The sequence below is a fragment of the Drosophila miranda genome, chromosome XL (genome assembly GCF_003369915.1).
Source record: "Drosophila miranda strain MSH22 chromosome XL, D.miranda_PacBio2.1, whole genome shotgun sequence".
Classification (NCBI taxonomy): Eukaryota; Metazoa; Arthropoda; class Insecta; order Diptera; family Drosophilidae; genus Drosophila; species Drosophila miranda.
In genome coordinates, this window is record NC_046673.1 from 23,735,394 (window position 1) to 23,756,268 (window position 20,875).

Below are 20,875 nucleotides of genomic sequence, written 5' to 3' on the forward strand. Positions count from 1 at the left end.
AATGCGGAAGAGATCTCCACAGACACAGACACAAACACAGACACAGACACAGTGTGTCAAAAGAGTCTCACTCTCCATGTTGGCCAAATCCTGAATCAATTAATTCCATTCGACTTTATTTCGTTTTATATTAGGCCACAGGCGAGAGAAAATTTCACAATTTTTATATGATACTAGCTGTGGCGCTCATTGGCCTGGAACGGATAGGAAATGATTGTTTCTCGATGGAGAATAAAATCTCGAGTTCTAAAATATTTCGCGATCCCAATTAACGATTCCTCGTTAAAAAGTTTTGATCACTTCCATACCAATTTTAAGCGGGGAGATTTTAAGGGTGAGATAATCAAAAATAATGGTATGATTCGCAGCTTACAAAATCTCTCTTTTCCTTTCTCTCTCTCTCTCTCTCTCTATCTCTCTATCTCTAGCAGTGTGGCTTAGCTTTTAAGGGTGGTTACTCCAAAGAAGCACGAATCAATCCATGATATCAATGAATATCAATCCATAATAGTCTCTCTGTCCCTCAATTAATTTGAAGCCTTTTAAAGCTTCAGTTCGAAAGGATTTTATAGATATCTAAGACTATATCGTTATTTACTCCATCGACAGTTGTGTGGCCTTAATAGTACAGACATATCTCTTCAAGCTAGACACATACATAAGGCAGTCGATTGCATTTGTGTGGAAATGCTGTTCGTTTTTGATATTATCTCTTCTATTTGTTGTTTGCATGGAATTGAATTATTCTTTTCGAGGGTTTCGCCGCCCTTGACGAGAATATTCAATTGTGCCTCAATTCTAGCCTCTGCATCTTCGACTTCCAACTGCTGGACGTCCTGTAAAAGGCGCCTACCGCCTAAAATAGGAAATATATGAAGATACAAATTCCAGCAATTAAAAAATATATTTACCATTTTAAGTACCATTTTATTTACCATAGGAAATGTAAGATGGCATTCATTTTTTTGTTGTTAAATTTTCAGTATTTATAAACATCTGTGATTTTTTGGAGGCAGTCTATCTTTTAAGAAGTTTTATACAGAGTGTTTATGGATGATTTATAAAAAGATGACTTAATTTGAGATTTGTATCCTGTAATGCCACGAGTGTATCCATATAGTAGGATCTGCAAGGGTATCAAAGTCTCGGTACCCCGAAAGACAGTCAGTCTTCCTCTCTTGTTTCAATTAACTTTTCTAAATTTATTTATGCATGCGCCTAAGTATACATGCATACATATATGCATGTGTGTCTGTTTGTTTGTGTGTGTGTGTGTGTGTGTGTGGGCGTTGAGGGCGTGCCGTGTGTGTTTGCATCGTCAACATTCCCGTTAACAGGCCCTAATTGTTTTTCTTTTTTGTTTGGTTTTCTTTCTTTGGTTCTGTTGTCAGGGTTTCGCTTCCATTTTTGCTGTCGGATTTAAAGACGGAGTTGGCTTGGTAATCCCGTCCCCCGCTCCCCCGCTCCCCGGTCGCTGGAGAGGGGTTCCCATGGAGCGATCGCTGCATCTTAATCCCTGCGAGTGGCCGCCTCTGCCGCCCAACAAAGAGCTCTCCCGCTCTGCCTTTTACAAACTATCCGGCGGTTTCATTCACAGAAATATGCAAAGTGCCAGGGAACAGGTGGGTGGGGCCGGAGAGAGTTGAATGCCAGTGGCTCACCTCCATCATGCTCTTCACTGCTTGCATGCTCTGCTTTGCCTTGCCCACTGCTTTGCCCTGCTTGCCTCTCCCGCCAGACGACTGTGTGCGGCGCGTACTACGCGGCTTACAACTGCAATTACAACTACAACCGCCAGCCACCCACCCAGTCCCCCACCTGTTGGCAGTCATCACTCTCTCCGTCTCTCTCTCCTTGTCGCTCCCTGGTCTCCATCTCTTTCTACGGCACGATGGCTGGGGAATTAACAATGAGCCGGCAACGATGTTAACTGAAAAATGCTTTTCGCTTTTGCTCAACTGTGGCTCTGAATGCCGGGGAATTTGGTTGGAAGGCTTTGCGGAGGGTTGCGGCGGGTAGTCTGTGGTTGGCTCTACACGGTGGAGCGGGGTGGGGTGGGCTGTATTGGGTGGGGGGTCTGCACCCACAGTGCACTGAACTCCGCCGCTAAGTATGCAGCACTGAAGACTGAAGAAGTTTAATTGGGAGAAAAATCCATCGTTGGTGGCGGCGAGCGGCTGCCGGCGGGCGGCGGGCGACGGGCGGCGGGCCGCACATTCCTGTATTCCTGTGGCGGCAGCTGAAACAATTTCACTCTGTTTTTCTACTATTTTTTAAGCCGAATATATAGTTTGTATGTACGTTCTTTATTACTGTGCTGTACGTATTGGTATGCTGGTTATTTATTTTGATATAGTTTTTATATGATATATATATTTAATTTAAAGCAAGACCCCAATTCAAAATTCACTTTCTGCAACGACGCCTCCTCGTGAATGGGCAGGCGGTACGATATTTAAGGAATACAATTATCTGCCACTGAGTGTTAATCGGTGTTCTCGACCAAGCTATCGTCGAAGGCTGTTATCGACGTCTGTCAATTTGAAATATTCCCGAAACTCAAGGAATATAATACTGTGCTGTTATCGAAGGCTGTTATCGATTGGAATATACTACTGTGCTGTCATCGAAGGCTGTTATCGATTGCTTTCAATTCACGAAACTCAAGGTATATACTGTGCCTGATCGGACGCTTTCCAAGATTTCATGGTGGTGGATCCATACCCATGATCGGGCAAAACTTTGGGGCTGCGATACAAATTCTTTGTGTGGTTATAAAAGCTCTGCAAACGACAAAAAAGTTAGATAAGAAAACAAAAAAAATTGCATTGCAGAACAAACCATTTCGTGTTTTCGCTGAGGTCCTCCGCCTGCCTCCCCCACGGGCTTCACCTGCAGCACGGCCGAGGTGGGAGGGGTGCCGATCCTCAGTGTTGAATGCGACTTGAGCCGCAGCTGGAGATCAATCGATGGGGGAGGCTCTTTACGAATGCGCTCCTCGATCTCATATAGCTCTTGCTAGCACAGAAAGAGAGAGAGTCGGAGAATTAGAGAGGAGCAGAGCAGAGCAGAGGAGCAGGAGTCCTGGGAAAACTTACGCGATTCTTGTAGACCATGCAGCAGGCGCGCAGCGTGAAGTAGTAAATGATCTCAACGCCAGATAGCAGCGAAAAGCCAAGGAAGAGACTGGCAATGCCCCCGAAGGACACCAGCAGATCCACCCAGCCGAAGAGAACCTCACGCTTGTAGCGGATGATGGGCCATGTGAGGAACTCGACCAGAACTCCCGTACTCTCGGGTCGATCCATTCTGGGAGAGGCAGACCATTAGAGGGAAATATGGCAAACGATATTCTCCAAGGAGGACGACGGAACACTCACATCTTGATTAGCTTGTCAATGTTGAACACAGTCTTGGAGCAGCTGAGCTCGCACTGCAGGCAGTCCTTGATGTTGGTAATATTCGCCTTGAACTCGTCGAGGCAGTCAAAGTCCTTGACCATGCACATGGGAACGTTGTCTGGAAGGCATAGGAGGATCCGTTACGGAGGATCTACGGACTTATGGACTGACTCACTTATGGGCTTGTAGAAGGGTGGATTGCACTTGCACAGCTTGATGGCCTTGTTCATGCGGCACTGCTTCATGCAGGAGGAGAACGTGTACACGTCCGGAAAGTAGTTGAGCTTCACCTCATCGCTGAAGATGCACTTTCGCTGGCCGATGGACAGCTGGCGGGCATCGTCCGTGGTGTAGGTGTTCTTCTTGGAGATCCGCACCTCCACCAGCTGGCTCTCGGACCAGTCGATCTGCGCATTGAAGTCCGATCCAAAGTACTCCTCATTCGAAAAGATGAAAATCTGTCATCAAACATATGCAGGACTAGTATTTGCAGTATCCCCAAATCGCATTCTTTTCTCCTTCAGGACTCACCCTGGAGGTGCTGTTGGGCACAAAGAAGAGGGCCCACTTCTTGTCCGTCTCGTAGAGATCGTGCGGGGCTCCCGTCTTGATGCTAAAAACACACAAAAGATACTGGCTCAGATCCAGCTGAACGGCCAGAAGACGGACAAAATGCACTTACTCTTCGGTGGCCGTGGACTTGAAGCGACTGTTGAAGGCATAGCAGAAGCCGTGCTCCGTATAGATGGGCTCGAAGTGATCGCAGCAGGGTATGTCCTCGTCGCGATACTTGCACGACACGAAGGTACTCTCGCAACTGATGTGGCCCTCGAACGCCCACTGCCTGATGGTGTGCTCCTCCAGTTGGTCCTTGGGTATCGACTCGGACAGCACCTTGGCGTCGCGAATGTTGCCGAAGTTGAGCGATGTGAGTAGCTCTAAGAATGGGGCAAACATCTGTGCGTGCGTATCGTCATAGTTCCTGTTTGGAAGCAGCAAAGTATATACCACAAGGCCGATATTTCCGGTTCAATCGCTGCACTGGAATGTGCTGTACTCACGCCAAACTTTTGTAGACCGCCGCATAGGACTTTTCATGATCGAAGGCCGCCTCTGGGCAGACAATTGTTGTGGGAAAGACGACATTCTGGTTGTGAAAGTCCGTGTCCAGACCGGTGATGGTCGGATTTGTTTGGAACTTCTCCCACAGGCTCATGATGATGACCAGAGCGGTGACGGCCCCAATCGATGTGAAGCAGAACCACATGAACTTCTCACCGATGGGACGACCCGTTTCGGCAATGTAGCGAACGCCATGAAGGGTGGAGTTCTGGAAGAATTCCTTCGTCTGGTAGATGAGACTCCGACGGAAGATGACCAGAGTCTCGAGGGCTCGTTGCCGCCTGGTGGACTCGTGGACGCGTTTCTCTTGCGGCATTTTCGTTTCAGAAACATTGCTCGCCCCGGTCGAGGCCACAGTCAATGGTCCACCAATAATCCAGCGACCAGAGCAGCTCTGGCTCGTGTCAGCTTGCCTGAAGGACTAACCTAAGGACAAATCCCACACACACAAAGGAGTGAAAATACAAAAAAAAACGGGATCGATGCGTGGGTCATTAGTGGCTGCGTGCGAACGGGCTGGGTGTGTGGCAGTGTCTACTTTTTGGGGTTTTTGCGGGGGCCACTAAAAGCCTTTCATTGTTTAGGCACTGTAATGTTGCATGACGCTGATTGTGCCCCCGAAATGGGGTAGTAATCGTGACTGACCCATCTACATAGATTGACCTATACCCTATATACCCTACACCCTGATAACCTTCCGGGGAAGAGCGTTTCTACCACTGTAAACCAAGGGACGGATATTTATTGTTCAATCGTTCAAGCATTTAAATCAATTGAATGCTAAGATATAGCAGAGATTTTGTATATTTTGTATATTTGCAAAATGGGATTTAAAGTATCTGCGTATGTATACATATCCACTGCCAGGCTATATTCATATTGGACTTATAGGTCCCTAAAAGATTGTACTAACGGAAGAAGAAAATACCAATATGAAATGCTACTTATCAGCAAGAGCCCTCTGCTTGACTAGCCAACCCCCGGCTCACTAGCTTCCCTCGTGCGCTCGGACGTCTACTAAAATCTATTGCAGATTATCTTTGACATATGTCTTATATTTATCCCTAGGTAAACTGGATATGCAAGCGTGCCAAGCGTATTTCATACTTCGGCTCCTAAAACTAGCCTTTTCTGTTTATTTTTTCCTAATGCTTTCGTTTAGATTGTCGAAACCCGGACCTTGGTCTAGTCTTTGAGTATAGATTGTGGGTCAGTCCTATGACGGAGTGCAGCTGCTTTGGATGGATGGATGGGATGGTCGAATGGTCGGTCGCAGCTAATTGCTCGATAGGAGCTGGTCAGGCGCTGTCTGAACAGCTTCCGGCGCCGCCTTGCACTCCAGTCCGAGACAGGCTCCACTTCAGGATGCACAAGACGAAGGAACTTCACAAGTTTTGTGTGAACTTCTGACACGGCCGGCCCCAGACTCTCGGCTCTCGGCTCTCGGCGCTCTTTGTTCGCTCCGTTGTCCAGCCAACCTCGGAGCCAACACATGAAGTGTTCTCAAGTTACACAAAAGCTGAACGGATCTCCAAGACCAGCTTAAGCCCAAGAACCGAAAAAACCAAAAAAAAAAACGAAAAACCCAAACTCAAACCCGAATCCGAATCCGAGCTGAACAAAAGAACTGCCGAATTGAGTTGACCCTGATGGCGGTGGCCAGATAAGTGAAGCAGCCACAGCAGCGGCAGGAGCCCTCATCCAACTGGCGCCAGTCGGCAGGGCAGGGAAGGGCAGGCCCTTCACAGCTTCCCCCCCCCCCCTGCCACCGTTCCTGCAGGAGACCATAACGGGCCGGGCGCGGCCTCTGAGCATAAATAAGCAAAGGATCCCGTCGATCACATAAGATCTGCACCTGCCGGCGGCGCTAAGAGAAAGGCAGCCAGAAGATCATTCTAGGACCTCTCCTAGGATCGAAGCTCGATCGCGACCCACTTATGGTGCACCCTGCCTCCTGCCCCCTGCCCCCTGCCCACTGCCTGCCCCACGGTCCTCCCTTTCAATTTGTTTTCGAATCTGCTCTTTGCTGCTCTCTCTGCCTCGTTTCGGTCTCTTATCAGCGATCATTTGTCAAAGGCCCCCACCCCCCCACTGCCATTGAAAAGTTGCCCGACCACTGAGCGAAACGAACGGCAATTGAAACAAATTTGTTGGGGCCCCTTCGCCACAGCGTCTCCACAGTGCTACCCCCTGCCCCTGGTGTCCCCTAGCGTCTCACCACACTCTTCAGATCCAGTTGACAAATGCAGAGGATGAGAAAAAAAAATTACCCCAAAGAGAGGAGAACTTTTCGAAACAGGAACCCGGCTAGAAGATACCCATGCATTGGTCCACACATACCAGAGAATGGCAATCACTGAAGAATACTCACCGTTGAATAAAAATCATTCACTGAAATCACCCTAAAGTCACTAAGCACCGGCTTACATGCATACATTTTGAATGCACAGCTGGGAGCAACCGCTCCTTCACATGAATATTCATAATGATTTAATCATAATCAATACGATCATTGTTGAGCCGAAGTAATTAACACCCGAGAAGCTCAAAACTCAGCGGGGCCACAATAATGTATTATATACATCGGTAAATGTCCACCACAATTGTTTGTGATAGTAGAAAATACTCTAACCGGTTATAGGCCCTGGTTCATAAAACTTTAAATGTAGCCATTTGAGTTTCCAAAAATCCCATTACTTAATTTCTAGACATAATTCCTACCAAATTCCTCTCAAGTATCTAGATGCTTCTCATGTCCAATCGACCCTTGATGCTCCCAGAGCAGTGGGTAGCGCTGCCATCGTTGGGAGCACTCTCATAAATAAGAAATTGAGAGTAAGCGAGACTCTCGAGGATGAGTTCGAGAAAGAGGACACTGGAGGGGCAGGCAGGACAGAATCTATGGCTGAGGGTATACAGGCTTCGATAAAAGTTTTTCCTTTTCTCATACCCTTGCAGAAAGTATCATTGCTTTGAGAAGAGAAGGACTCGCAGCACAGGAGGTTTTGCACAGCGCAATATCAATCGATCTGAAAGGGTATTGGGTGCTTCGTCACCCCGAAGCTGGCCTTCCTTTCTGGTTTCAGTCGGTTTCAGTTTCTCGTTTTGCATTGCGCACCAAGATCGATCGGTGGCGAAGAATGTTCCTTTGAGGCTGGTCTCCATGTCCGTTCCGCTGTCCGTCCGTCCGCCTGTCCGTCCGCTTATTCGTCTGTATGTGTTCGTGTGTGATTAATGGTAATTGCTTTCATGGCTCTTCCATACCCAGTACTCGTGGAGGACACGGGTATAGTGCACTCGTTTCCGATCACACAACCCTCAAAAGTACTGAGGATCAACCAGCCAAAAAGACACACACTCGTGCAGAACTCTATTGTGCTCTAACTCTTTTGTACTTCTTAAGTAATGAGAGAGAATGTGCACAAGCCATAGAGGCCTTCTCCCTGACCTGCATGACCTTCAGGGGCAAGAAGACAAAGATTTAGGTCTTCTAAACTGACTGCTCTGATCGATCAAATCATATATTTAAATGGGTATCTGTCGGGCGTAATACTCGACAAAGCCATTACGAACTTGTTCCCCTTTATTGCTTGCAACCATTTGTTGCGCTAATATCGCTTTTAGCTGCCGTCACCTCTCCTCTCGTCCTTCTCCGCCTTTTCGGACGAGCACTTTTTGGAAAGTTTGAGAACTATATTTCAAAACGAAAGAATGTGAGAGCGAAAGTTGCAACTTGGACAACAATGTGCCACTATGTAGTGATCCGCTCCGCAAAGCGAAGGCGTGCCTGTATAAAAGATATCTGCTGGGGAAATGTGGGGAAATAAATAAAAAGATGGAACGAAGGACATGGCTATAGCGAATCCACTATCCGCATATCACTTAAGTATTCGTTGCGGGGCACTATAAAATGTACAGATCCCAGAAAAGGTATATATGTGTGTACATATGTAGTATATACATTCTTGATCAAAAAGAGACCTTTAAACTTTGTCCATCTGTTTCTATACAAACTGGTCCATCAGTTCTGAAGCTCTCTCAACGAAATTTATCTTTTGTTGTTTTTTCCGGCAGTACATTCCCCTGAATCGCCAGGAATGCATCCACTACTTCAAGTAAATCAAGATCAAAACCGATCTTTTCTGCTGCACTGAAAATTTGTATTATCGAAAGGTGCTACATTTTGAAGAAGCCCCTACTTTTTCATGTACTCGACACCCTTGGCAGCGGACTTCTTGAGCGCATCGACGGCCACCTTCACCTGCTTCTTCTCGCTTTCATTCATCTCGGGCAGGCCATGGTTTTTCTTGATTCCATCCTTGCCGAAGGATAGTGGAGTGGAGAAGAACGGGGCGTCGGTGGCGTCGGACTGGACGTAGGCGCACTCGGGCGCACATGCCTTGCCCTTGAGGCCTCGCATCAGGACGTTGGTGAAGCGAGCGGCCGCGTAGGCCATCGAGAGGGTGGCGGAGCCCTTCCCAGCCTTGGCCTTGACCACCTCATCGCCGCCCGTCTGGATCCGTTTGACGATCGACGCGATGCACTTCTCGTCTCCCTCGAAGGGCGGCTGGCACTGGGAGAAGATGGGAACGATGGTGGTGCCGGCGTGTCCTCCGACCACGGGTATCCTCACATCATACGGATGAATGTTCATGTGCTCCCCAATGAACTTCTCGGCCCGCACCACATCCAGCGTGGTCACTCCGAAGAGCCGCTTGGGGTCGTAGCAGCCAGCCTTCTTCATCGCCTCCGCCGCAACGGCCACCACGGCGTTCACCGGATTAGTGATGATCCCCACCAAAGCTTTGGGCGCACGTTGGGCCACCAAGCAAGCGACCCTTGCCACTATCGGGGCATTGGTGTCGAACAGGAAGTCCCTGGTCTGGCCCGGCTTTCGCGGCATTCCCGCGGTAATCATAACGATGTGAGCACCGTTTATGGCCTTCTTCAGTTCGGTCTCCCCGAAGTAGGGCTTCACCTTGCACACCGTGGAGATGTGCGACAGATCCTTGCCGAAGCCCTGGGTGGTCTCGATGTCGTGCAGGGCCAGCTCGGTGACCAGCTTGTTGGTCATCAGGAGGAGCGCCAGTGGCTGGCCAATGCCTCCGGCTGCTCCTATCACCGCCACCCGGAACTGCCGCTGCAAAAGAACAGATGGGATGGGATATTTATATCCTCATTGATTGAAGGAATAGCGACGTACCGTCTGCGTCAACCTTTGGCTTGTGGACGCTTGATACAGCTCCCAGCAGAGTCGAGTCTTCGAAAAATTTGTCAGCTTTAGCTGGTTCTTGAACATGTTGACGCTGATAAATGAAAGCCACAAAATTTCAAGGAAAATGTAGGCTTGGGAGTTCAAAGATTAAATTTCGAATACTTGATAAACGGAAACGGCTTACTCAGCTCCACGACTACTTCAAAATCGTGGAAACTACTGACTTCTTAAAAAGAGACTACTGACTTCTCTCAAGGTTACGGATCGGACAAATTGTATGTAACTCGTAACAGCAGTACAGGAGTGCAATGGTGTTAGCCAGATAGAAGCTTTTCATTATAAAAACAAGAAACACAATTCGGTGTTCCCCAATGAAACAGACGCCGCCCTCTCTCAATATCAGTCTCGCACCTAACAGCACAATTTATTAGAGCTATAACCAACAACAGTTCGTTTGAATCCCCTGTTTTATTTTGTAAAAATCATCTATCAGCAGCCCAGCCCCAGCTGCAAGGTGGTAGTGGAGTGAAAGTCCAGTGTCCGCTGGATCGAGTCGGTCGCCTCGATGTCATACCACGTCGATAACGATAGGGCAATTTTGGCATTCTTTTGGCCCGGACTGATGATTGCTGGCGTTTTCTCGGATTTCCTGGTAAGACGTGTTCTCATTTCCGATTAAGCATCAATTTCGAATGACCTCTCACTTGTAAAATGTTCCTGGATCCGTGTAATACACTAAAGACCATCACTTCGACCATTTATCCAATCAAGCAGGACTGTTGAAATTAAGACAGTCCTTTTCGATGGATAGGATAGGATAGGATGGATAGGAGAACGGCCCATGTGGACCCCAGATCCATCCTCATCTTTGGGTGCTCGCTTGCCTTCCGATAGTTAGTGGTCCAGTGGTTAGTGGTTGCCGCTGAAATGATTCTTACACTTACTGAGGATCAGCGACTAGGCGCACCGAGATCATGTACTTTTCTCAGACACCATACACACGCCAGTGTAAGGCGGACACTCGCCACGTGGAGATCGAGTGATAGGAGATTGAGACTACCGACTCAACCATGCGGACACTGACCTTCAACACCATTATCATCTACAGTTACTAGCTGCACTTCCGATAGTGCCCCGGATGACTGCCGCTGAAATGATTCTTGCACTCGCTTTGTGGAATTTTTCTCTGTCTATCTCTAAATTTTGAAGGTGAAACTGATGAACGGTAGCTTTTTCGATGGCCGATTGATTTTTCGTCTGGTTCCTTAGGAATGTGTTATTTATTCCATGAACTTCACGCCCTTGGCGGCGGACTTCTTCAACGCGTCGACAGCTACCTTCAGCTGCTCCTTTTCGCATTCATCTAGCTCGGGCAGGCCATGGTTTTCCTCAATGCCCTTGGGACCGAGGGTAAGTGGAGTGGAGAAGAAAGGGGCTTCGGTGGCGTCGGACTGCACGTAGGCGCACTCGGGCGGCCCCGGCTCGCCCTTCAGACCTAACATTAAAGCGTTGGTGAAACGGGCAGCCGCGTAGGCCATCGAGAGGGTGGCGGAGCCCTGTCCAGCCTTGGCCTTAACCACCTCATCACCGCCTGTCTGGATGCGTTTAACGATCGACGCGATGCACTTCTCGTCTCCCTCGAAGGGCGGCTGGCACTGGGAGAAGATGGGAACGATGGTGGTGCCGGCGTGGCCTCCGATCACCGGTATCCGAATCTTCCCTGGATGGATGCTCATGTGGTCCCCAATAAACTTCTCGGCCCGCACTACATCCAGTGTGGTCACTCCGAAGAGCCGCTCGGGGTCGTAGTAGCCAGCCTTCTTCATCGCCTCCGCCGCAACGGCCACCACGGCGTTCACCGGATTAGTGATGATCCCCACTAGCGCGTGGGACGCGTGCTGGGACACCAGGCCGGCGGCCTTTGCCACTATCGGGGCGTTGGTGTCGAACAGGAAGTCCCTGGTCTGGCCCGGCTTGCGAGGCATTCCCGCGGTAATCATCACGATGTCAGCACCCTTTATGGCCGACTCCATCTGGTCCTCTCCAAAGAACGACTTCACCTGGCACGCCCTGTCTATGTGGGACAGATCCTGCCCGAAGCCCTTGGTAGCCGTGAGGTCATGCAGGACCAGCTCGGTCACCAGCTTGTTGGCCATCAGCAGAAGCGACAGTGGCTGGCCAATGCCTCCGACCGCCCCAATCACTGCCACCCGGAACTGGCGCTGGAAGAAAACAACGATTAATCGACTGGAACACCTACCTCATTGTCCAGACTCTTACCGTCTGCATTTGGCCAGGGGTCGCTTGGTAGAGCCGCCAGCAGACACGGCATTGAGAAATGGCCGAGGTCTGAAACTGTTTCCCGAGCATGCTGATGAATTTGCCGGACAACTCGGAACTATTTTCAGGAGCTATTTAATTTTGAAACTATGTCGAATGTGCATTGTAACTTTTTAACAGACAAAAATGACTTACTTTGTTTTGCGATATATCATCGTATCTCTGTCGTATCTCGTTCCAGAATATGGAGTTTCATTGTTTCCGCTGGTTCGTTTAAGTGACTAAATATCGAATAACTTAGATATATTCGATAGAATTTTAGTATCTGAGAAGAGAATCTTCTTGTTGCTGAGATCAGCAATCAGCTTATCAGAGTCGAGTATTTCAAGATAATACCCCTCCCCAGAATCTTCTGTAATACCTTAGGTATTAAGAAGCAAGTCAGAAGTCCACAGGGAACTCTGGCTCTCAGTATGTTTGGATCCTTTTGGTTGCCTCTGAGGCAGGTCTTTGAGCTCTCCGAACGAAACACTCTCAATTGCGAGCTCCGGAGCAAGAACCATTACATATGGAAAAGGAACCGGGAAAATATAATCTGAATGAGTAGGGAGTGTAAAGTGTGGCTTAATTTTAATGAAAAATCCGAACGTTATAGCGAATACTGTTGATTTTGTTGTTTATAATTAAATTATGCTTATGTTCTTTACAGTAATTTTAACAAAAAAAGTAAATATAAATCTATTTTCTTTCACTTGCCACTTGATTTCATTCTGCTTCGTGTATTGTTTCATCATAGACGTTTCAAAGACGGGTATATAAAAGGTATATATATATACGATAATTAATTCAACATAGCTTACACTTGAACACAAACTCTCTTTTGAATCGACAATTTAATATATGAATATATGAATTTGGGACTGGACGTCAACGGACGAACGTCTGCAACATAACACAAAAAAAAACCATAAAGAACTGTGGACAGTGTGGTGTGGTGTGGTGTGGTGTGGTTTGGTGTGGTGTGGTTTGGTGTGGTGTGTGGTGTGCTGTGGTATGGTGTTGTCTCTGGGCTGTGTGACATCTCCTAATCACTGCTGTTCCCCAAGGTCAGCGATGATCTGCGTGGCTGCTGCCCATTGATATTGATGATCGGCGAATCATCAATGATGGGCCTACTCTCGCGGTACTTGCTGAACAGACCGCGCATCTTGTTGAGTGGCGTTTGGAATGACTGCGAGACGGTTGCCGCTGCGGCCGCTGCAAATGCCGGCATTGGGGACACGGCTGATGCGGTTATCTCGACTGGCGTGCTTACTGGCACATCCTTCGGTACGCTAACATCTATGCCATTCGACTGGCCGGGGGAACGTGGCAAACGCGCTGGCTTTGGCGGCGTCGACGGTGCCGCTGCCGGGCCAGACCCACGACGTCCGAACGATGACACCGCTTATATGAATTTGGGACTGGACGTCAACGGACGAACGTCTGCAACATAACACAAAAAAAACCAGAAAGAACTGTGGACAGTGTGGTGTGGTGTGGTGTGGTGTGGTTTGGTGTGGTGTGGTTTGGTGTGGTGTGTGGTGTGCTGTGGTATGGTGTTGTCTCTGGGCTGTGTGACATCTCCTAATCACTGCTGTTCCCCAAGGTCAGCGATGATCTGCGTGGCTGCTGCCCATTGATATTGATGATCGGCGAATCATCAATGATGGGCCTACTCTCGCGGTACTTGCTGAACAGACCGCGCATCTTGTTGAGTGGCGTTTGGAATGACTGCGAGACGGTTGCCGCTGCGGCCGCTGCAAATGCCGGCATTGGGGACACGGCTGATGCGGTTATCTCGACTGGCGTGCTTACTGGCACATCCTTCGGTACGCTAACATCTATGCCATTCGACTGGCCGGGGGAACGTGGCAAACGCGCTGGCTTTGGCGGCGTCGACGGTGCCGCTGCCGGGCCAGACCCACGACGTCCGAACGATGACACCGCTTATATGAATTTGGGACTGGACGTCAACGGACGAACGTCTGCAACATAACACAAAAAAAAACCATAAAGAACTGTGGACAGTGTGGTGTGTGGTGTGATCTGCGTGGCTGCTGCCCATTAATATTGACGATCGGCGAATCATCAATGGTGGGCCTACTCTCGCGGTACTTTCTGAACAGACCGCGCATCTTGTTGAGTGGCGTTTGGAATGACTGCGAGACGGTTGCCGCTGCGGCCGCTGCAAATGCCGGCATTGGGGACACGGCTGATGCGGTTATCTCGACTGGCGTGCTTACTGGCACATCCTTCGGTACGCTAACATCTATGCCATTCGACTGGCCGGGGGAACGTGGCAAACGCGCTGGCTTTGGCGGCGTCGACGGTGCCGCTGCCGGGCCAGACCCACGACGTCCGAACGATGACACCGCTTATATGAATTTGGGACTGGACGTCAACGGACGAACGTCTGCAACATAACACAAAAAAAACCAGAAAGAACTGTGGACAGTGTGGTGTGGTGTGGTGTGGTGTGGTTTGGTGTGGTGTGGTTTGGTGTGGTGTGTGGTGTGCTGTGGTATGGTGTTGTCTCTGGGCTGTGTGACATCTCCTAATCACTGCTGTTCCCCAAGGTCAGCGATGATCTGCGTGGCTGCTGCCCATTGATATTGATGATCGGCGAATCATCAATGATGGGCCTACTCTCGCGGTACTTGCTGAACAGACCGCGCATCTTGTTGAGTGGCGTTTGGAATGACTGCGAGACGGTTGCCGCTGCGGCCGCTGCAAATGCCGGCATTGGGGACACGGCTGATGCGGTTATCTCGACTGGCGTGCTTACTGGCACATCCTTCGGTACGCTAACATCTATGCCATTCGACTGGCCGGGGGAACGTGGCAAACGCGCTGGCTTTGGCGGCGTCGACGGTGCCGCTGCCGGGCCAGACCCACGACGTCCGAACGATGACACCGCATTGAGTTTGGGTGTAGAAAACAGGCGTTTGGGATGAATCGAGCTTTGGCTGTGTTTGGTGCTAATGGTGCCGCTGCCCTCCGAAGTCTTTGAGGGGCCGGGGCCGGTCCACAGGATGGGCTTGTGCGTCTTCTGAACATGTGTTGGCGATGGGAAACTGCGAGAGAAAAAACATTTGGTAATGCACAAAACTGAAAAGAGAAGGGGATAGAGTAGCTTACAGAGCCATTTCAGCTGCGGAGTAGCTCTCCATGGCCGTCTTCCAGGCGTGCACGTGCGGCAGTGTCTCCTTCTCCACATCCATATGGAAAATGGCATTGAGGATATCCAAATCGCGCTTGGTTGGCTCGTTACTGCAAGGTTTCGGTTTCGGTTTCGGTTGCGATTTAGTTGCGATCGATATTATTATGGGATATTATTTTTGAAACTTACCCAAAGATAAAGAGTTTGTAGTGTAGGCTTGAAGGCTCCGGAGAGATGGATGTACGCGGTGACATGCTCTCCGGCGGAGTGCGAAACAGCTCCTCGTCATCACTACTGCTGTCCTGCTGCTGCCCATTACTGCAATCGTACTGGAAGGAGGCCACAAAATGAGCACAGGTTTGGTTTTATTTATCGTTTCTACTTACAAAGAAAAACTCCACATTGTTGTCCTCATCGTCGTCGTTGTCGCTGTTTGGGCGGCTGCGGCGTGAACGACTTTGCAAGGTCCATTCCTCGACTTTGGAACGCAAAACGATGGCAGCCGTTGCCGCTGTGGCTGTTGGAGAACCCGGTGCTGGGGAGTCCTGGGCCTGGGAGGCCTGGGCTGCACGCTTCATCGATTCCGTGCGCTTTCGTCGACTGGTCTTTCGACTGAGATTCGCATCCCAAATACAGGGGCACGATTGCTCCGTATTCCAGGCGAACGAACAAAGACTCTCGGTCTTGAGGGCATCGGGCAGCTGGGCGGCATGGACCGGAGCCTGTTCGAGCATCAGCACCAGGCTGCTACAGACGCAGCCCAGATGATCGCGACGGGCGTCGTGCAGCTGGAGGAGACGGCGCAGCATCTGGAGAAGCTGAATGAGAATGGCTACATTGACCTCCTGCGAATTGGCCACATAGCTGGCCACCAGATGGGCAATGCGGGAGTGGACCTTGGTGAAGTTAACGCTGATGAATCGCGCGTCATCCTTGAAGCTGACGATCAGCGATTTCAGTCTTTTAAGCTCACAGAGCAGGGTATCGTTGATCGACACCATGTTGCCGATGTTGTTCATGAGTGTCTTGGTGATTCGCTTGGCGAACACCTGCAGAGAGTTCTCCACGCATGTGTATGGCGTCATCACCTGGGTGGTGGGGCTGGGACCAGAGCCCGGGCCAGAACCAGCAGCGGATGCCGCCACAGCCTGGCCCTTGCCATGCCTGTGATGCTGATTCTGATGATGATCCGCGATTACCATATCCAAATACTCGTCAATCTGTGCCTCAAAATTCATTGGATCGGCACTCTCGGCCTGGGCCTGCTCCGCCTTCTGCTGCAGATAGCCCTCCAGTTGCTGCAGGCCACTCTCGCTGGAGATGTCAACGAACGCGTCGAGAAAGTCCCAGTACTCGCGCCACTCGAGATTCTCCAGGCGTGCCAGCTGTCTGCCCACCATCTCTAGGCCCTTCTCGATGTCCGAGTTCTTGATGTGACGCTCACGGAAGCTACCGTTTATGCATGACTGCGAGCTCACATCTATATCGAGGGTTTGGTCGCCGAGCCATGTGCTATTACAGGACGAGGACTGGACGTCCCCGCGATAGGCCAAAAATAGATCCGGTCTGTTCAGACGTATCGGTGTCAATGGTATCTCAATCGGTGCCCTCATCGGCTTGCTGTTGTAGTTATTGTTGTTCTCGCAATCTTTGCCGTTCAGGAACAAAGGCTTCGGCGAGCTGCAGGCCCCTGCCTTCGGGCTGAAGAGCGCACGCCGCCCCACGGGTGTCGATGCCAGACACAAATCTGCTCCCCCATTGCCATTCGGGCTGCGATTGAAGATGGACTTGTTAGGCGTCACCTTCACCGGCGATGTAAACGGCGAGAAGGCCAATGGACTCAAATTATTGCAGGCAATGCGAGGCGGCGTCTTCCAGCGACGATAGAAATGCATGGCCTTTTCGCGGGGCATGGGTCCCGCCAATGCGCTGATGGTCAGGTCCATGGTGAGGCCCTCGCAGTCCCTTGATTTTTGCTTCAAGTTCTAATGGGGATACAGATACAAATACAGATACAGTTACAGATACAGAGAGGTTAATCCTCCTCCTCCTCCACCACGACTTACCGGCGGTTTGCTGGGCGTAAAGGGCTGGCCCACCTGTGGCGGCACCTCATTTGCGACGGACCTCAGCACGGGCACATAGTGTGCGTCTCCCAATAGCAGCTCCAGCTTATTGACAGCCTCGGGCGGGGCGTGCTGTGAGCGCAGACAAATGATCTGTGGGGTACAACAGAGAGATGAGAGATTGCAAAGTGATTTGATTTATTTTCTGTACAGCAAACAACTCACTTCTTTCGGCTCTTTTCCCTCCAAGTTGGGCAGCGACTTGCATTGTGGATACGAAAGGAGGACCTCAACGACGGCCACGTGGCCATTCTTCACCGCAAAATGTAAGGGCGTTTCACCGCGCGCCTTGTCGGGCATATTCAAATAGTAGTCGAGCAGGTTGTCGTTTAGCGTGGCGCACATCTCTCTGCTGGCCTTCTTGCCGACATATTGAAGTGTGAACTCGCGATTGTTGAGGATCTTCAGGATCGTTTCGGCTGCACGCGCCTGATTGAACTGCGCACAAATGTGCATGGCATTGTAGCGACAGCCCTCCTTCAGGCTGGTGGGGGTGTCCCCGTTGCTGATGAGAAAGCGAGGGTTCTCCCAGACAATTCGCTTCAGCCGCTCGATGTTCCCAGCCTCGATTTGTTTGCGGAACTCGACAAGCTCCTGCTTGGTGGGTGCCCGGAATGGTGGACGCTCACTGCTGGAGCCGCTAGCTCCTGCTGTCTCGTGCTTGGCCCCAGTCGCAGTCCCAGTCGCAGTCCCAGTCGCAGTCCCAGTCGCAGTCCCAGTCGCAGTCCCAGTGCCAGTGCTGCTGCCGCTGTTTGTGGTAGTGCTGCTTCCGCTGTTACTGCCGTTGATCGGCACACTGGTGGCACTTTTGTTGCTGCTTATGTTGATGGAAATGCTGGGTAGCGTCGATATTGGAGGATTCACAATCAGCATACTCGACATGGAGGCGGCCAGGCTACTGATGCAGCTGCTGCTGCTGCTGCTGCCGCTGCTGCCGCTGCTGTTGCTGGAGGTGGCGGTGGCAGTGGGCGAGGTGGAGTACGGACCGTCCGACGATCCCGATGACGACGGCTTAAAGTTGTTGCTCATCGCCAGGGGCTCTGGATGGATGAGAAAACGAAAAAGAAAAAAAAAGTATTAGATCTCCAGTGGGAACTGGTGACTGTCTGTCTGTCTGCACTTACTGCTCACTGGCTTGGCCAAGCCAAATCGGTTTAACGACTCGATGCTCTCGAATCCAAACTGCACGTAACTTTCTGCCTGCTCGCGATTGGGGAACTCACGCAGGCGGGCATCCTTGTAGTGTCGCAGCACTTCCAACGCCCTGGTTTTTTCGGTAAAGATTAGCCACAGGGGCGAGTCGGCTGTGGGTGGTGTTGGCATCGAAATCAAAATTAGAAGATTGTTGTACCATTAATAAATGAGATCTAGCTACCAGCAGAGCAGTAGACGCGACGCGACGCGACTGGTCACGCCATTCGAATGGCAGAGCAGCAGAGAATAACGAAATGGTGAAATGGTAAAATGGGAAACTGGGGAAAATGGCGAAGCGACAAATGAAACGAATGAGCGGAATGATTGCCAGATGGGGCGCGAAATGTGGTAAGCAAAACAAAATCAAATGCGCGGAGGGAGCAACAGCCACAACAAAACCAAAGAGGCGGCTGGCTGGCATGGCGGGAGGGGGAGTGGGCGGGGGCACCACCATGCGTGTGACGCAGTTATTGGCACAAAGCCCCGACAACATTTCCCTGCTCCCTGCTTTTGCTAAATGCACAGGTTTTCCGCTGGATTTTCAGGTGTTTTGCCACATTTCAGACTTTTCACCGAATTCCACGGAAACTGTGGTTGTAAAAGAATAAAAACAGAATAGCTTTCTGTGGAATGGAATTTCCCAGAGATATCCATCTGTTCTAGCTTTAGTAGTTCTGGTATTGTAGATCGTCATATTGCTATTGATATATTTTTATCAGCAATCAAGGCTTTGGGAATCGATAGTGTCTTTTTATGGGCTAAATTCCCCATAGCTATTACTGTAGTTTACAGTAAAGATTGATTGAATCTCCATTCAATGTTAAAGTATCTTAGATATTCCATGAAACAAATTTTAGTTGCCAAATAAAGGTGATGAAGGGTATAAACATTTCGACTATTCGCAGATGATTTTGTTATACGTTCTTTTACCCTTCTTTTGCTTTTGTTTTTATTTTTGTTGGGGTTTTTGTTGTTGTTGGCAGGGGGCTAACAAACAGTCACAGGGACTGGCACAGGCACAGGAACAGAGAGAGGCACAGGAACAGAGAGAGGCACACAACCCACATTGTTCCGGGGAGCATTCGACACATTAGCTGGGGATATATTAATATTGAATCCGGGGCATACGCATACGCACACACTGTTTTTTTTTGGGTGGTACTACTGTGCAGCTGGCTTTATAAATAACACTCGAAAACTGAAGAATATACATATTAAGGAAAAGCGCAATGTAAAGGCAACAATAAATGTGCGTCGTGTTGGTGGGCGGCAGTTCAAGGTCCTGTTGATGAGAGGCAGGGGGGGCCATCTGTTCGGTGTACCTCGCAAACAAAGGCAGCCAAAGTTAATCGCGGGTAAAGGCATTTAATTGGATTACGCCAAGGCAGAGAAAAAGTAACAGCAGACCGATCGAAGGGGTAGGGGTTTGTGGGTGTGCCAATTTATTGCTATATAGGGGCGATATACGATATTGTGGTGGAATCTACTGTTCGAGCGAAACAGCTGCGAAAACCTCGAGAATTTCTTGGGATTTGCTCACTCACACACACGCATTTGCACACAAACACTTAGTCATGGCTGTGTGCACACACCGCGCGCGCGCGCTCTATGGAAGCAACAAGCGTCCCCCCCCCCCCTCCAAATAGCTGTGGCTGTAGCTGAAACAAGTAACAACGCACTTACGTGGATATTCGGGATCCTCATAGTTGTCCACGTTGAGATTATCTGTTGCGCTTGACGATGCTGCTGTCGCTGTTTCTGTCGTGCTGTTGTTGGTGGCCGACGACGACTCTGGGCCTGGCTTGATATTCACCGCCGCTATGGAGCCCGCACACTGTGACGCGGTGCCCTCAAAGCCAGCCTTGGACGGCGGAATGTAGACGCCGAAGTAGGACATCTGTAATGCTAGGGTAGCACCGGCTGCCGATAATGCTGCGGGGAAAACGGTACACATACAGGGCTTATACAGAATACAGCGCGAACACACACACAGCCACAAACACAGGTTTATGTGAACTGCAGCTACACACGGCCCAATGCCAGTGCAGGCAGCAACAGACGCAAAAAAAAAGTGACGCGATGTACGGATTTCGGTAAGCTTGGCCATTTTTTAGGCAAATCCACATGGAAGACAGGCCAGCAAAATGCGGCTTCCGGAGGAACCTCTCGGTAATCACCTTTTCTCTTTTATCTTACCTTTAACAGAAATGCTTAGTGTTTTGTTCGACACGGGATTTACGATTTTACGGTTTTACGCAAAATTTACAAACAAGATTTAGCCTTCAGTGTGACGTCGTCTGACACTGAGAACTATACCAAAGTATACGGTCTGATT

The 20,875-nt window shown here is 49.8% G+C and overlaps 4 protein-coding genes across 4 annotated transcripts; all 4 read right to left on the reverse strand.

The window, feature by feature from the left end:
• Positions 1–2,307: 2,307 nt before the first annotated feature.
• LOC108165302 (sodium channel protein Nach) lies at positions 2,308–5,770 on the reverse strand. The gene is made up of 8 exons (XM_017301340.2): positions 4,463–5,770; positions 4,084–4,383; positions 3,933–4,014; positions 3,577–3,859; positions 3,381–3,519; positions 3,099–3,309; positions 2,842–3,018; positions 2,308–2,783 (listed from the first exon to the last, which is right to left on the reverse strand). Exons 1-8 carry the CDS (start codon positions 4,837–4,839, stop codon positions 2,664–2,666), a joined length of 1,689 nt encoding a protein of 562 aa, XP_017156829.1. The 5' UTR covers positions 4,840–5,770; the 3' UTR covers positions 2,308–2,663.
• A 2,800-nt stretch (positions 5,771–8,570) lies between these two features.
• On the reverse strand, positions 8,571–9,965 carry LOC108156680 (malate dehydrogenase-like). The gene is made up of 2 exons (XM_017288313.2): positions 9,727–9,965; positions 8,571–9,663 (listed from the first exon to the last, which is right to left on the reverse strand). The coding sequence occupies exons 1-2, from the start codon at positions 9,820–9,822 to the stop codon at positions 8,719–8,721; spliced, it is 1,041 nt and encodes a 346-aa protein (XP_017143802.1). The 5' UTR covers positions 9,823–9,965; the 3' UTR covers positions 8,571–8,718.
• Positions 9,966–10,129: 164 nt separating this feature from the next.
• LOC108156672 (malate dehydrogenase, mitochondrial-like) lies at positions 10,130–12,165 on the reverse strand. Its single transcript, XM_033386112.1, has 2 exons — positions 12,019–12,165; positions 10,130–11,960 (listed from the first exon to the last, which is right to left on the reverse strand). The coding sequence occupies exons 1-2, from the start codon at positions 12,106–12,108 to the stop codon at positions 11,019–11,021; spliced, it is 1,032 nt and encodes a 343-aa protein (XP_033242003.1). The 5' UTR covers positions 12,109–12,165; the 3' UTR covers positions 10,130–11,018.
• A 457-nt stretch (positions 12,166–12,622) lies between these two features.
• Positions 12,623–20,852, reverse strand: LOC108156656. Its single transcript, XM_017288273.2, has 9 exons — positions 20,737–20,852; positions 20,224–20,472; positions 18,471–18,650; positions 17,512–18,386; positions 17,287–17,439; positions 15,607–17,205; positions 15,410–15,549; positions 15,199–15,330; positions 12,623–15,134 (listed from the first exon to the last, which is right to left on the reverse strand). The coding sequence occupies exons 2-9, from the start codon at positions 20,435–20,437 to the stop codon at positions 14,615–14,617; spliced, it is 3,813 nt and encodes a 1,270-aa protein (XP_017143762.1). The 5' UTR covers positions 20,438–20,472; positions 20,737–20,852; the 3' UTR covers positions 12,623–14,614.
• Positions 20,853–20,875: the final 23 nt, after the last annotated feature.

Bases quoted from the DNA above. Each gene is read 5' to 3' on its own strand.
- LOC108156672 (XM_033386112.1), bottom strand. From the start codon at position 12,108: ATGCTCGGGAAACAGTTTCAGACCTCGGCCATTTCTCAATGCCGTGTC. The intron at 11,961-12,018 runs GTAAGAGTCTGG...GTTTTCTTCCAG, and splicing joins CCCCTGGCCAAATGCAGACG to CGCCAGTTCCGGGTGGCAGT.
- LOC108165302 (XM_017301340.2), bottom strand. From the start codon at position 4,839: ATGCCGCAAGAGAAACGCGTCCACGAGTCCACCAGGCGGCAACGAGCC. The intron at 3,520-3,576 runs GTGAGTCAGTCC...TATGCCTTCCAG, and splicing joins ACCCTTCTACAAGCCCATAA to ACAACGTTCCCATGTGCATG. The intron at 3,310-3,380 runs GTGAGTGTTCCG...TGCCTCTCCCAG, and splicing joins ATTGACAAGCTAATCAAGAT to AATGGATCGACCCGAGAGTA.
- LOC108156680 (XM_017288313.2), bottom strand. From the start codon at position 9,822: ATGTTCAAGAACCAGCTAAAGCTGACAAATTTTTCGAAGACTCGACTC. The intron at 9,664-9,726 runs GTACGTCGCTAT...GTTCTTTTGCAG, and splicing joins GCCAAAGGTTGACGCAGACG to CGGCAGTTCCGGGTGGCGGT.
- LOC108156656 (XM_017288273.2), bottom strand. From the start codon at position 20,437: ATGTCCTACTTCGGCGTCTACATTCCGCCGTCCAAGGCTGGCTTTGAG. The intron at 18,651-20,223 runs GTAAGTGCGTTG...CACCACCCACAG, and splicing joins TGAGGATCCCGAATATCCAC to CCGACTCGCCCCTGTGGCTA. The intron at 17,440-17,511 runs GTGAGTTGTTTG...TGTACCCCACAG, and splicing joins AGGGAAAAGAGCCGAAAGAA to ATCATTTGTCTGCGCTCACA.